We start from the raw sequence: 16,008 nt of genomic DNA on the forward strand, positions 1-16,008 counted from the left end.
ATACTTACATAAACATGATAAATTGGTCGATCACAAATCATTAAATCTTATATGTAATGTGTATTACACTCTCGACCTCCTTATTTCCTTTTTCTCAACATATCAACTTCAGTTTTATATTCGGAGAAATATGAATTGATGTTGCGGATTTACTATTTCATTAGGAATAAAATTTTTAGAGGCTATTTCCGATCAATTAGGCAAATGAAATGTGATAAATATTCTAAATTAATATTGAAAAATGTACGTTTGTACATGATATATTTGCAAATGAGATAATTAGGCACCTTTCAATTTCATCACAGTTAATTGGCTAATAATTGGTGTTAGTTGTCCTAACACATTTACTTTTGTACAGTATTTGACACATACAACCATCTATGTCTTTTCATATTTCTTTCCAAAAATAAAGGAGTAAAATAAGGTAGTACTCACAAATCATAACTTTCATAAGTCATAAAAGAAGAAGAAAATCTTGCACTGTGAAAAAGTGTTGCTCTACTCCATATTAAAATGATCCTGATTTTTAAACATCTTTTCTAAACATTAATTGTATGTCCCCTTATGTGGCAAAATACATTAGTACTTGAACTATCCAAAAATGATCACTACATTGACTCAAGAATCAAGATTCCAGCTTTTAAAATGTAACTTGATCTTAGTTAATGATCTCCATAGGCATATAGCTGAAGCCTACCTGAAGAGGACAGGGTTAAAACTTTCAACACCGTGTTTAAAACAGGAATAGATAGTGATTTATAATCGGATTATTTCCATTATCATTAGGATTAAAGTTCCAATGAAATGAGTTTAATATACAATTATAATACTGACAATCGCTTTAACGAAATATCAAATGGTATTTGCATATATGCAGGGTAAAGATATATTAAGTGCGCTTAACACTTCAAACTTCAGAAAAACGAACTTTTTCGATGCATCTATTATATTTCATTTACAAGTTAATTAGTGTTTCTATTTGCGCCATCAGGTTTCTAAATATGCATGACTTTGATTCTTAATCTTGTTATTATAGAGTATTCAACCAGATGATTATTTCTGTAAACAACCGGAGATTATTTAAGAAATTAAGACAACTTTCACCGAACATTTTAAGATTGATGAAAAGATTATAATTGATGATCGGAATAGTTGAAAATCAAAAGAAAAGAGAAAATCGAGAACGGAAAAGAAAAGAAAAAAAAAGAAAGGGAAAGAAGTGATCACATGAAGTTTGCACTTTTGCTGACCCAGATCAAGAGACGTAGCTATCAATCTTCACACCCTAAAACAACATAAAATCAAATGTCGTGCCTCACCCTAATCTAAAAACAACAACCCTTTATTTTTCTGATTTTCTCCTTAATTATTTCCTTCATAACCAAGCATAAATAACGGTTGACATCTTTTTTGAGGCATTTCGTCGAACACATAGCATGCATCTTGATACAGGGGGATGAAGATTGGTATTCACAGGCTTGTTGATTTGATGAAGCCTTTCTTGACATGTCGTCGGTGTTGCTAGACTCCGGCGCATCAGTTTTCGATACTTCCAATTCTAAGAAAGGTCAGATTTTTAGTACTTTGCCTATTTCTTCGTTGGGGTTTTCTGGGTTCGTTTCAAACGATCAAATTGCTTCATCATTCAACATGAATCCATATGGGCAATCTGGGTTTGTGAACTCTAGTCAAATGAATGCGAAATTTGAGTTTAGTTCACCGTCAACTTCGAATTTGGGTTCTGAAAAGCCCCCATTTAGCTCAATTCCTAGTCTTTCAAGGCCAAGATTGGTGAAGTCTAGGAAATCTCAAAATCCCAGGTCAATGGGAAGCTCAGAAACCCGGAAAATCGATCCGGGTTTTAATCCGTTTCGCCCCGTTTCGGATAATCTAGCAGGGGTTTCATCTAGGTTGGAGGGTAAAGATGATGATGAAGTATATATGAATAGTAATAGTAGTAAGAATTTAAAAATTAAGGTTGCTAGTAAGGTTGAGAAAGTAGGGGATGCACTTATTGATGAAATTAGGAAATTGAGAATTGAGAATCAAAATATTGGTAGACAAAGTGGCAATAATGTGTATGAAAGTGGGAGTTTGAGCTCGATTGGTGTTCAGCAACCTAGCAATGTGGCACCTGAGCTTCTTGATAAGATACATAATTTGAACTTGGGAGGTTTAGGTACCGGGAGCTCGAGAGGTTCCGGTGTTGGTGAAGGTCATGGTGTGCATAATGTGAGTAGTTCAATTGGTACTTCATTGGCATCTGAACTTCCTAATGATTTGGAGAAGTTGAATCTCAAAGATACTGGTGAATTTCGTAGCGATAGTTTTGGTTTTGGTGCTTCTGATAGTAGTAAATTTGTGTTTGGGGGCAATAGGACAATGGAAGATTCTAATGACCCTAGCATTGCGAGCGCACTCTCTAGGATTAAGAACTTGAACATAGCTGATCCTGACGAAAATAGTGGTACTAAGAAACAAATGAATAGCAACATGAACAATCCGACATTTGGCTCTGTGGATGCTAATAGAACTGAATCTGGTGAAGAGGTGGACGTAGATACGATGATTTTGGATGAGATGGTGAAGTTGAAAATTCTTGGTGATACAAAGGAATCTAGTGATCATGCCAATGCAACTGACAGTTCATATCCAAGGACTGAACCACTTGGAAGCATGAGCAAGGAAGATAGTAGAATATTATATCCCACGGAGTTCCTAAACCCAATCAAGGAACAAAAAGAGCATTCAGTTGGTCCTCAAGTAGCTGATTACCAATCGAATAAAGGCTCTGTATTTCGTGAAGCATCCGCATCATCAACATCATCTCTTTCATCTGGCAGCCTACACTTTCAGCCGGTGAGGCACGAATTTGAAGTGCCTTGTACTGATGGTACTGTGAAGAAGGAAGGTTTCGCTTTTGGTTACAACCAAGAAGGTTCAAGGATTCCCTTTGTTGAATTTAGAACACCTGATTCGAAAGTGCAAACTGGATACAGCACCAAGGGACTAGTTAGAGATGCTAAATCCAAAGGGAGGAAGGCAAAAGTAAAAGAAACTAAATCAGTCTTGATGTCTATTGGGAATAATTTTACATCACAGGAGAATAACTTCCAACATGAACCTTCTGAGTCTTATTCACCTATGGATGTTTCTCCTTATCGTGAAACTGGGGATGCCGAGCAATCAAGTAAAGAGCCTTCATTGACAACTGAGAGCCGGGCATCACTTGAAGCACACGCACCCCTTTCTAATGATGCAACAGATGAGGATTTGATTAGAGCTACAGAAAACATGGACATTTTTGAAAACAATGATGTGAAGCATGGTGAAGCAGAAGAGCAAGTTTCAGAGTGCACTGGCAATACATGTGCAGCTATGGCAAGCTCTCCAGTGGATTTTGTGTCTGCAGCTGAAAGTGAAAGTTTTATGTCTGCATATGAGAATTTGGATGAAAATGGAGAAAATGAGGTTGAATCAAACAGTGTGGAACAAAATTGTGATCAAACTCGATATTTCTCCACTGCAAGTTCTGCAACCAGTGGAGAATCTTCTTTCACTTTTGCTGCTTCCTCTTCTGCCCAAGGTCAAACATCAACTGCTACTCGGTTACATAAGAAGAAAATTCGTATGAAAGTTGGCCCAGATATCTATATTCCCGCTAGGAGTACTATATTATCTGATTCACAGTTTTCTCCCATTTCTAGAGTTTCTGTCCTTCCTTCACAGGTGGTGCAAAGTGATACTGTACCAACTGCTCCCTTAAAAGGTATTAAAAAGGTTACCTCTTCAACAAACATGTCAGTAGGAGGTAGTATTGTGGGAGATGCAAAGAAAGCTATATCATCTCCAACAGCACCAGCTCGTGCAGCACAAGAAGCTTGTGAGAAGTGGCGTCTGAGGTGCTTTTCATATTTGACTATTCTGATTGTTTGCAATATTTTGTTTTCTTTACCATTCTATTTTTGCTGTTGAATATTGCTAAATGCTAACATGGTAGACACCTTTAGGGTGATTTATTCAGTTTCTAATTCGATTACCATTTAGTTTGAGTTATTTAAGATTGCTTAGTGCTAACTATGATGAAGACTTTCAGGGGAAACCAAGCTTATGCAAATGGAGATTTGGAGAAAGCAGAGGCTTATTATAGCCAGGGGCTGAGCTGCATTCCTCAACATGAGACATCTAGGGACTGCCTCCGAGCATTGGTCCTTTGCTACAGTAATCGAGCTGCTGCTCGTATGTCTCGTGGAAGAATTAGAGAAGCATTACGAGACTGTCTGGTTGCCGCTGACATAGATCCCAGCTTCTTCAGAGTTCAACTCAGAGCTGCAAAGTAATGCTCATAAAATACATGCCCTAATGTCTTTTCCCTGTAGTTTAAGCTTGTGTGTTGTGTTACTTTTAGCCTTTTGGGGTAGGAAGTGTGACTTGTGTAGGGATCTGTTACATTTTATTCTGGAACATAGTTTGTCCTTTATGCCTCTTTATCCCTCTTCATCTGTTTTCTTTTGTTGAACTAGCTGCTACCTTGCTCTTGGTGAAATTGGCGATGCATCACTGCATTTCAAGAGACTGTTGCAGTCGACTGATATCTGTGTGGAGCGGAAAATTATTCTAGAAGCTTCAGATGGCCTACAAAAGGCACAGGTACCTATTTAATTTGTCAGTGTTCTTTTAATTGGCCATTCCAAATCACTGCTATTTTCCACCTCCAAATAAAAAACATAAATTAAAAGTGCTCATGCCTCTGTTCCAAGCGAAATAATGACAAAGTTTCTTATGCAAAAGGAAAATTCTATTTATTACATATAGCTGAGCACAAAAACTGGGGGGGGGTGGGGTTTGAAATTTATGCTTTCAATGTCAGTATTTTAGCCTTCTAGGCAGGATTTTCAAGATCAATAATTGACACTTGGGCATTTTGATTAGGGGAATACTAGAGGGAGTTTTACTAATACTAAAGACAATGTATCAGATTTTTGAGGTTGCTCAATACTGTTGCTCTTCTTGAATTGTGATGTTTGCCTACTGCCTTACCCCTGTCTGCCTCTTTGACTTTAGTTACTGGGATAGAGTAGCTTTTAAGGGAATATTTTTCATATAAAGCCACATAATCTTTTCACTTTTTCAAGGATTGGGATCTTGGGGATCTGGAGGGTTAATATATATACTTGCTTATGTATGGTCCATATAAGTATTTGTTAGTGCTGTATTCCTGTTGAGTTTGTATTTAAGCTAATGATACCGTGTCTTTGTGATCACTTGCTAGGATATATGTGTTGGATTTGTTTTTTGCTTGGCCTTATTTTTCTAGCATATGGGGAAGTATGGGACACTAAATTTTGATGTAATTTCCTTCTTTGTCTATAAAAAGTTCTAGCGTTTATTTGTAGATGGTTCACGGTCTTGGATTGATCCATTATGTTGCTGTATAGACTCATTAAAGTTATGTTTTCAAGTTGATCGTCTAGACTTTTTCCCATATGCTGCTAGTCACAAGGGCGTTAGTTTTCCCAAAATCCATTTAAAAAGTAAAACATGTTGTGACATGTATTTGGAGGAGTGTTTACCGAGTCATGATTAAGTATGCACTGTAGCATAGGGGTGTAATAATTGCAAATTTTTTAAAACCTGTGATAAGATGGACTTAAATGTGTTGACTTGCAGAAAGCATCTGAATCCATGGGTCATGCTGCTCGACTTTTGTTACAAAGGACGCTGTCTGATGCAGAAACTGCTCTAGGAGTGATTTCTGAGGCCCTAATTATCAGTCCATACTCAGAGAAGTTGCTTGAAAGTAAAGCAGAAGCACTATTTATGGTTTGTAGCTTTGTCAATGCTCTTTTTTGTTTTCCCTTCTAGTCAATGGTTATCTTGACAGCTTTATATAAGACTTTTTCATTTGCAGTTGCGAAGATATGAAGAGGTGGCACAGCTATGCGGGCAGACTTTGGAAACTGCTGAAAAGAATTCACCTTTACTGGGTGCTGATGGACAGTCACCATGTTTGGAGGCTTCTGAGCTCTTGGAGAGTTATTCTTTCCGGATTTGGCGATATTGTTACATATTCAAATCAAACTTTTATTTAGGAAAGCTGGAAGAAGCTGTTGATTTTCTGGAGAAGAAAGAGTGTTGGAGGTCTATGGTGGCCAAGTAATGCATCCTCTATTGTAATTTATTTTAACCTTTTTGTGTTAAGCATGACTTTCTCAAATTATGACTCAATGCTAATAAAATATTCTAGGTTTGGAAATGAGACTATTGAATCATTTATACCACAACTTTCAACTGCACATGAGCTGATAAATCATAAGGTACGTCATTGCATTTTTTTTTTCCCTTTCCCTTTTCCTGTTTTGTCTGTAGTGGCTTATATTTACTGTTGCTCTTTATGTTCTATTTAAAATATCCTCAGGCTCTTTGTTGTCAACCACAGAACAGTTAATCAGTTATAAGTGTCCTACTTTGTCAAACACTCCTGTACCCTTGTCTCGCTGTTGTCAGACTTAAATAGGCTGTTCTACATTAGTGTCGAAGTCGAATAGCAAGGATCACTATTATATAGAGTTGCCATCCTACATGAGCAAATTCAGCTTAAAAAAATTCTGGAAGAATTCTCGGGTGTCCATGTTTCCTTGCTTTAGAAACGTTACTTCTCTGAATACTCTTTCCGTGCCACACTCCCACATTATAGTTCCTATTTGCCTATTTCTGAGACCCTAAATGTTGTTCTTATTTATATTTTTGAATCGTATGTAAAGACCATTATACCCTCATTTTTTTTTACTTTATTCATTGTACTTCCTAAATTACCCTTGATTTTTCCACTTGCCTTGTATTTTTTCCACATTCTCTCTAACTTTTGTCTATAATTGTACTTTTCACTTTTTTTAATCATACTTCATCCACTTTCTCCTCCCATTTTTTAAATACTGTGAAAAAACACAAACATCTATTCATTCTTAAGTACTATTTTTTTTGTCTTGAAAAAATATACAAAAGTTAGAAATAATTTTCTATTCATTCTGTAATGTCTACGGAAGAATTTTCTGTTCATTCTGTAATGTCTAGGGAGTATATAGGGATATGGATATTGTCCCCTGTTAAGGTAGCATATCATTCTGTTACAATTACAACTTAGCAAGCTTTGATGTTAGCATGTAGGATGGTTTTTGTCAGTTGGCTTCTTAAGTCTTCAAGTCAAACTTTTACTTCCTTTTTGGTTTCCACTTGCATTTGTTAGCAATTTATGTCTTTGATAGTTATGAGTAGAGCTGTCAAAAGTTGACCCGACTTGAAATACTGACTCAAAACCGATTATGAACCGAACCATCTGAACCCAAAAAAATGGTGACCCAAAACTGACCTGAAACCAATCCTAGACCCAAGTTGACCCGAGTATGTGAGACCCAAACCCGAACTGACATGGAGATGACCCGACCCGAATGTAATTCGTAAATTATTGACCTGAACCGAACCCGATTTGAACCGAAATTGACCCAAACCCGACCTGAAACCAATCCTAGACCCAAGTTGACCCGAGTATGTGAGACCCGAACCCGAACTGACATGGAGATGACCCGACCCGAATGTAATTCGTAAATTATTGACCTGAACCGAACCCGATTTGAACCAAAATTGACCCAAACCCCCAAAAAAATGGTGACCCAAACCCGACCTGAAACCAATCCTAGACCCAAGTTGACCCGAGTATGTGAGACCCGAACCCGAACTGACATGGAGATGACCCGACCCGAATGTAATTCGTAAATTATTGACCTGAACCGAACCCGATTTGAACCGAAATTGACCCAAACCCATTTTAACCTGTCAAAACCAGAATTTAACCCGACTTGTTACTGACCTGACCTGAAATCAACCCAACCCGTTCCTAACCCAACCTGTTACAAACCCGACCAGAAACCAACCCGACTTGTTATTAACCCGACCCAAATTCAACCCGACTTGTTATTGACCCGACCCTAATTTTACCAGACCTATTACTAATCCGACCAAAAAATTCAGCCCGATCTGTTACTAACCCGACTCGAAATCAACATGACTTGTTATTGACCCGACCTAAATTCAACCCAAATTGTTCTTGACCCTATTTCAAATCACCTTAAATGCAATTTAGACCACATTATTATTGTTGATCAAAGCATTTTGTCTAGGGAGACCAAGTCGGTCCAGGCAGCAAAAGAAAGGAGTATCATCCTCAAATTTAAGAATTAAATATAGTATATATTTGTTGTATGGTCATAGAAGATAATTATCTGCCTAAATTATAGACTATAGTTCCCTTGTATATTGCCATATATATTATAGTCAAAGGAAATAATTAACTTGATAAAAATGATAATTATCTATTTATAGTTAGTTGAACCCGAATATGAACTAACTTGAAAATAACCCGACCTGATTGTAACCTACAAATTATTGACTTGAACATAACCCGACTTGAATCCGAAAATAACCCGACTTGGAAATGACCCAAATTATAACCCGCAATATATTGACTAGAACTGAACCCGACTTAAACCCGAGAATGACCCGACTTGAAAATGACTCGACCTGATTATAACCATAACCCGATAAGAAGTATGACCCGACGTGACCCGACTCAAGCATGACCCAAACCAAACCCCGCATAGGTTATGGAATTAATCCGAATTGACTCGACCCGAGTTGACCTGACCCACTCTTACCGACCTAAACCCGACTCGTTTACTCGAAATGACAGTTTTACCCAAAACCTCCAAAATTTCTCAAAAAGTGTTGATATTAGCCTTCAATATTGGATTTTTTTGATTTTTTTTCTCCCGGAAATAAAAATTGCCGAAGTGTTTACCATGGTCCCTAATACTCTCCGGGACCAATTTGTCTTTAAACGACCAATTTATTAGTTTACAACTTGCACCAATTTCATTGACTCAAGCCTACCACAGACATTTATGACATCATATAATGATCATATATGGTTCCAAACGACATTATATGATCCCGAGATGTATCCCTTAAAATCTAAATGCTTTTCGACACCGGGCCCCCGAAACAATCGAAATTTCTCAAAAAGCGTGGATATTAAGCCTTCAATTTTGGATTTATTTTGACTTTTTTTCTCCCGAATATAAAAATTGCCGAAATGTCTAGCATGGTCCCTAATACCCTCCGAGAGCCAAATTGAGTGGGTGGAATCATCCATTTTGCCTTTAAACGACCAATTTACCGGTTTACAAATTGCACCGATTTCATTAATTCAAGCCTACCACGAACATTTATGACAACAAATGATGATCATATATGGTTCCAAACGACATTATATAACCCCGAGATGTATTCTCTAAAATTTCAATACTCTTCGACACCAGGCCCCCGAAATCTCCAAAAATTCTCAAAAAGCGTGAATATATCCTTCAATTTTTGAATTTGACTTTTTTTCGCCTGTATATAAAATTGTCGAAATATTTTCCATGATCTCTAATATCCTCCAATAGTCCAATTGGATTGGTGGAACCATCCAATTTGCCTTTAAACGGCCAATTTACTGGTTTACAACTTGTGCCAATTTCATTAACTCAAGCCTACCACGAACATTTATGACAACATATAATGATTATAAATGGTTCCAAACGCCATCATATGACCCTGAGATGTATCCCCTAGAATTTTTAGACTTTTCGACACCGGGTCCCGAAACCTTAAAATTTCGCAAAATGCGTGGATTTAATTTGGAATTTTTTTATTTCTTTTCGTCCGAAAATAAAAATTGCTAAAATGTTAACCATGGTCCCTAATTCCCTCCGGGAGTCCAATTGGATGGGTGGAACCATCCAATTTGCCTTTAATAAGCCAATTTACCGGTTTACAATTTGCACCGATTTCATTAACTCAAGCCTACCACGAACACTTATGACAACAAATAACGATCATATATGGTTCCAAATGACATTATATGACCCCGAGATGTATTCCTTATAATTTCAAGACTTTTCAACACCATGCCCCAAAACCTCCAAAATTTCTCAAAAAGCCTGAATATTAGCCTTAATTTTTTGAATTTTTTTTACTTTTTTTCGCTCAGAAACCAAAATTGCCGAAATGTTTACAATGGTCCCTAATACCTTCCAGGAATCCAATTGGGTGGCTGGAACCATCCAATTTGCCTTTAAACGACAATTTTATCGATTTACAACTCGCATCGATTTCATTAACTCAAGCCTACCACGAACATTTATGACAATATATAATGATCGTATTTGGTTCCAAACGGCATTATATGATCCCGAGATGTATTCTCTAAAATCTCAAGGCTTTTCGACACTGGGCCTTGCAACCTCCAAAATTTCTCAAAAATCGTGGATATAAGCCTTCAATTTTGGAATTTTTTGACTTTTTTCGCCCGAATTTAAAATTACCGAAATGTTTACCATGGGTCCATGGTCCCTAATACCCTCCAGGAGTTCAATTTGGTGGGTGGTACCATCCAATTTGCATATAAACGGTCAATTTATCGATTTACAAATTGCACCGATTTCATTAACTCAATACCTTGAACATTTATGACAACAAATAATGATTACATATTGTTCCAACGACATTATATGACTTCGAGATGTATTTCCTTGAATTTCAAGACTTTTCGACACTGGTCCCCGTAGACTCCAAAATTTCCCAAAAAGGTAAATATTTAGCCTTCAAATTTTTTAATTTTTTGACTTTTTTTCGCCCGAAATAAAAATTGCCGAAATGTTTATCATGATCCCTAATACCCTGCGGGAGTCCAATTGGGTGGGTGGAACCATCCAATTTGCCTTTAAAAGGCCAATTTACTGGTGTACAACTTGCACCGATTTGATTAACTCAAGCTTACCACAAACATTTATGACAACATATAATGATTATATATGATTCCAAACGGCATTATATGACCCTAAGATAAATCCCTTAAATTTTCAAGGCTTTTCGACACCGGGTGTCAAAATCTCCAAAATTTCTCAAAAAACATGGATCTTAGCCTTTAATTTTGGAATATTTTAACTTTTTTCGGAAATAAAAATTGTCAAAATGTTTACCATGGTCCCTAATACCCTCCGGGAGTCCTATTGGTCGGGTGGAACCATCCAATTGCCTTTAAACGCCCAATTTACCGGTTTACAACTTGTACTGATTTCATTAATTCAAACCTACCACGAACATTTATGACAATATATAATGATCATACATGGTTCCAAATGGTATTATATGACCCCGAGATGTATCTCCTAAAATTTCATTATTTTTCGACACATGAAACCTTCGAAATTCCTAAAAAATCGGGATATTAGCCTTCAATTTTGGAAAATTTTGACTTTTTTTCTCCCAGAAATAAAAATTGCCGAAATGTTTACCATGATCCCTAATACCCTTCCGGAGTTCGATTGGGTGTGTGGAACCATTCAATTTGCCTTTAAACGACTAATTTACCGATTTACAACTTGTACTGATTTCATTAATCAAGCCTACCACGAACATTTATGACAACATATAATGATTATATATGGTTCCGAACGACATTGTATGACCCCGAGATGTATCCCCTAGAATTTCAAGACATTTCGTCACTGGGCTTCGAAACCTCCAAAATTTCTCAAAAAGCGTGGATATACCTTCAATATTTGAATTTTTTGACTTTTTATTCGCGTGGATAATAAAATTGCTGAAATGTTTACCATGGTTCCTAATATCCTCTGGGAGTCCAATTTGGTGGGTGGAACCATCCAATTTGCCTTTAAAAGACCAATTTACTGGGTTACAACTTGCACCGATTCATTAAATCAAGCCTACCACGAACATTTATGACAACATATAATGAGCATATATGGTTTCAAACGACATTATATGACCTCGATATGTATCTCCTAAAGTTTCATGGCTTTTCGACACCGGGCCTCGAAACCTCCAAAATTTCTCAAAAAGCGTGGATCTTAGCCTTAAATTTTGGAATTTTTTGACTTTTATTCGCCCGGAAATAAAAATTGCTGAAATGTTTACCATGGTCCCTAATATTCTCCGGGAGTCCAATTAGGTGGGTGTAACCATTCAATTTGCCTTTAAACGTCCAATTTACCGGTTAATAATTGCACCAATTTCATTAGACAAGCTTACTATTCTGTCATCTTTGTTTAAGTATGCTTGTTGCCATAAACTATCCTGCATTTTTCATGTATCTGTGGTGTAAGGTGTTTGCTCCTGTTTGCAGTCCGCGGGAAATGGAGCCTTTCTAGCAGGAAAGCATAAAGAAGCTGTTGAACATTATACTGCTGCTTTGTCATTTAACGTTGAGTCCCGACCTTTCAGTGCAGTATGTTTTGCCAATCGTGCTGCAGCCTACCAAGCATTGGGGCAGATCACTGATGCAATTGCAGACTGCAGTTTGGCTATAGCATTGGATGAACATTACTTGAAGGTTTGGACCAATTATATCCGCATTTAGTAGTCATCAGAGCACTTAAACTGTTTTTATATAACATTTTATGTAATTTGTTATACTTGAACCTTGTTAAACTGCAACTTCCAACTTAGCTAGTTCCTAATGAAGAAACACACTAAAGTTTATAACTCTACCTAGCCTTTTGGAGGAACACATTTTGAGTTGGTAACATTGTTTATGGCCTTATGGGAATTTTCGGATTGACATAAAAAATCCTACGTAGTAAAAATTTCAGATCAGATCATGTTTTTTAATGCCTGGACAATGGGCTCCCAATAACACTTACTGGCTTCTTTAAAACAGGGTTTTATACTGTTTGAACTTTACGTAAATTAACATCATTTTGAAATAAATCATCAAAAAGTCAAAGGCAACAGCATGCTTCTTTAATAAGCTTATTGTTTATGCACTGCTTTTACTGAGCGATCTGCCCAAGCTTATTGTAAGTAATGGACATGTACCTATCCAAATAAGTGATAAGTATGAATTTAGTTCTGAACAAATAGGGTTTATTTATTTTTATATATTTTTTTTGAAAGACCACTAATAATTACTTCTCCATTCAATAAAATGCATCCGTGACCATGAACTAATATGAGTAAAATTTAAAAATTTTAACATTTTGAAACTGTTTACTGAGATGAAACTAACAAGCATGACAATTTATTTCTTATATATTAATGAAAATTTATGGTAAATTTTTTTGAAGTTTGACTTTCAAAAGAGAAATGGTGCAACTATTAGTGAATAAGGGAAGTAATATCTTTAGAAATGGTTTTCTACTTAATATGTAGAAAAGGTAGAGGTGTAGGTTGATGCTCTGGAATTCATTTAGAACATTTCCCTATTAGATGGCTCATCATGGCTTTTACTGTCATATTATGCATTTTGTTATCGGAAATCTATGATTGAGTGTTCGTGGAGGGAGTTAGCTACATCTTGACAATTATCCCTGTCTACTTAATTAAGCTAACCGTCGAAAGTGATCCAGATAGTTAGTACTTTTTACTCTGTCCATTCACTGTATCTAATTAGAGTGTTATCTTAATTATGTTGCAGGCAATATCCAGAAGAGCCACCTTGTTTGAGATGATTCGAGACTATGAACAGGCAGCGAAAGATCTTGAGAGACTTGTGTCTCTTCTTACCAAGCAGGCAGAGGAGAAGTCCACTTATTCAGGAGCATATGTGCCATTGGGCTCTGTAGCTGATCTAAGACAAGCTCGACAACGGCTTTTTCAGATGGAAGAACAGGCTAAGAGAGGGATACCTTTAAATTTTTACCTGATCTTGTAAGTGTTATACATTTATTAGTTTGATTATCTAATTCTGGAAAACTGAATTTGGTACTAACATCAGTCTTGGTCTTTATCCTGATGGCAGGGGAGTAGAGCCATCTGTTACGGCAATAGATCTAAAGAAAGCTTATCGTAAAGCTGCTCTGAGGCATCATCCTGATAAGGTCTGAGCCTTCACATTGCTGTTTTACTTGCCATTTTCTTAATGCTTGCAAAAATTCACACGAATATTGCTAATACAGGCTGGTCAATCATTGGCGAGAGCTGAAAGTGGAGATGATGGTCTCTGGAAGGAAATATCGGAGGGGGTCTACAAGGATGCTGATAAGCTATTCAAGATGATTGGCGAGGCATATGCAGTTCTTTCAGACCCTGATAAGGTGATGTGTAAAAAACCTATTTCTCTAATGCTCTCTTTATTCATTTCTTTATTTTACCATACCAAGTCTGTTATAAGATGTCATGAATACTACAACATTTGTTAAATGTCTAGGTGGTTGTCTTGGGAGCCTGAATTTTGACATATTAAATTTTCATGGTATTTAGGTGAGCAAGTCTCTGCAAAATTAATGAAACATTATACACTGGGTAAACATAACAGATAATATGAAGAAAACAGGAAATGGAGCAATTTGGAAACACAATGTTTTCTCAAAATTATGTAGGGAACTTGAAAACCAAATACGTAGTAGTAGATACTCTTCTGTTTCATACTGGTCTTCTTACTAAAAATCTTTTTGTGAGGCAAAATTGGTCAAAGTGGAAAGAAAGATATGAAATGGAGGAAGTATTAATTATGTTGCTTGGAATTGTAAATGTTTCTAAATTAATGATGTTTATTATTAACAGAAAAATGTAAATTCATTGGGTAATAAAGTTTTTTTGGTTGAGACAACGGAGTATATTCTAAATAAATCTAGTCCCGTCAAAAAAAAAATAAAAAAAAATCTAGTTTTCTTATGAAGCTGAACATAATTTTTCTTTGAATTGCAAGGCCAAGAGTTTTCCATTTCTGAAAACAGATGAGAAGTCACCTTGGTTTTTTTTTTTCTTTTTTTTTTCTTTAAATATTTTATTATTATTATAATTTCTGCATAAAGTTTATAGCTGAGTTACTGCTGGATAACTGTGTTAAATCTGAAGTAGTTAAGGGTTGTGTGACTTGCTCCTTCACTTTGCAACCTATCATAACATACATGATACAGTTAAGTCACTACACTAGGGAAGTAGGGAGTCAAGAGATGACATTTTTTTTTTTTTTGAAAGAAAGTCAAGAGATGACATTGAGCTTATTAGAATTGATCGAAAATCTTTCCAAACCAACACATTGTTTACTAAAACTATTGGTATTCATTTGCAGCGTTTCCAATATGATATTGACGAGGAGACAAGGAATGGCCAAAGGAAAAGTAGTAGCAATGCTTCAAGAATGTACACTGAAACTTCTTTTAACACTGCAGAAAGAGGTAATAGTGGAAGACAATGGCGAGAGATGTGGAGATCTTCTGCCAACCCTTATTCTCGGGGGTTTGAACCTACAAGACCTGGTGGATTTTATTAACAGAAAGACAGCCAGCTGAGTCACGGTTTGAACTATATTGAAGGAAACGACTAGATAAATCACACTATGAATCATGGTTATTACTATATCTAATGCTCTGAAGCTATGACAGAGACTTCCTCAACTAAACCCTGTGATTAACTTGAAGTTCAGAGGCACAATTGTGCAGCACTGTTGGGATTATCTAACGATACACAAGCAAAATGAGATTAAGATGGACTTTCCATCAGAAGTTCGGCAACTAACCCTAAGCCAAAGGTGTCTTGGTTCTCAAGTACATAGACGACGGAAAAAAAAAAATCTTTCTATATTATTTTTTTTACTTTTAGAAATTATATCAATATTCTTTTTCTTTTTCCATTTTCTTTTGGCTTGGAGGGTGTGAAGGGGGTATTTGTATGTGAGAAAGAAATTTGTTTTTCCAGTTGAAGCTATGTAAATACAGGCAACTTGTATAGCACAAAGAATTGCTTTGATTGAAATTAAATTATTATAGTGTTTGTGTTTGCTTATGTTTTCTGAAATCGGTCCTCTTGCTTATGAACTGTTGAAGACATTTGACATCTAGCATCACGCTTACAATTCAGGGAAAGCAGAAGGCTTGCGCAAGATTGATATCGATTACTGCAGGTCTCAGTACAAAACTGAAGATTTTGAAAAGCATAATGTCTGCA

At 36.4% G+C, this 16,008-nt stretch overlaps 1 protein-coding gene across 1 annotated transcript; it reads left to right on the forward strand.

Moving 5' to 3' along the window:
- Positions 1-993: 993 nt before the first annotated feature.
- LOC110717168 lies at positions 994-15,858 on the forward strand. Its single transcript, XM_021895808.1, has 11 exons — positions 994-3,902; positions 4,097-4,336; positions 4,524-4,650; positions 5,671-5,823; positions 5,912-6,156; positions 6,248-6,317; positions 12,245-12,451; positions 13,535-13,767; positions 13,859-13,937; positions 14,016-14,153; positions 15,134-15,858. Exons 1-11 carry the CDS (start codon positions 1,507-1,509, stop codon positions 15,332-15,334), a joined length of 4,089 nt encoding a protein of 1,362 aa, XP_021751500.1. The 5' UTR covers positions 994-1,506; the 3' UTR covers positions 15,335-15,858.
- The last annotated feature ends 150 nt before the right edge of the window (positions 15,859-16,008 follow it).

This window comes from Chenopodium quinoa, unplaced genomic scaffold (assembly GCF_001683475.1).
Source record: "Chenopodium quinoa cultivar QQ74 unplaced genomic scaffold, ASM168347v1, whole genome shotgun sequence".
NCBI lineage: Eukaryota > Viridiplantae > Streptophyta > Magnoliopsida > Caryophyllales > Amaranthaceae > Chenopodium > Chenopodium quinoa.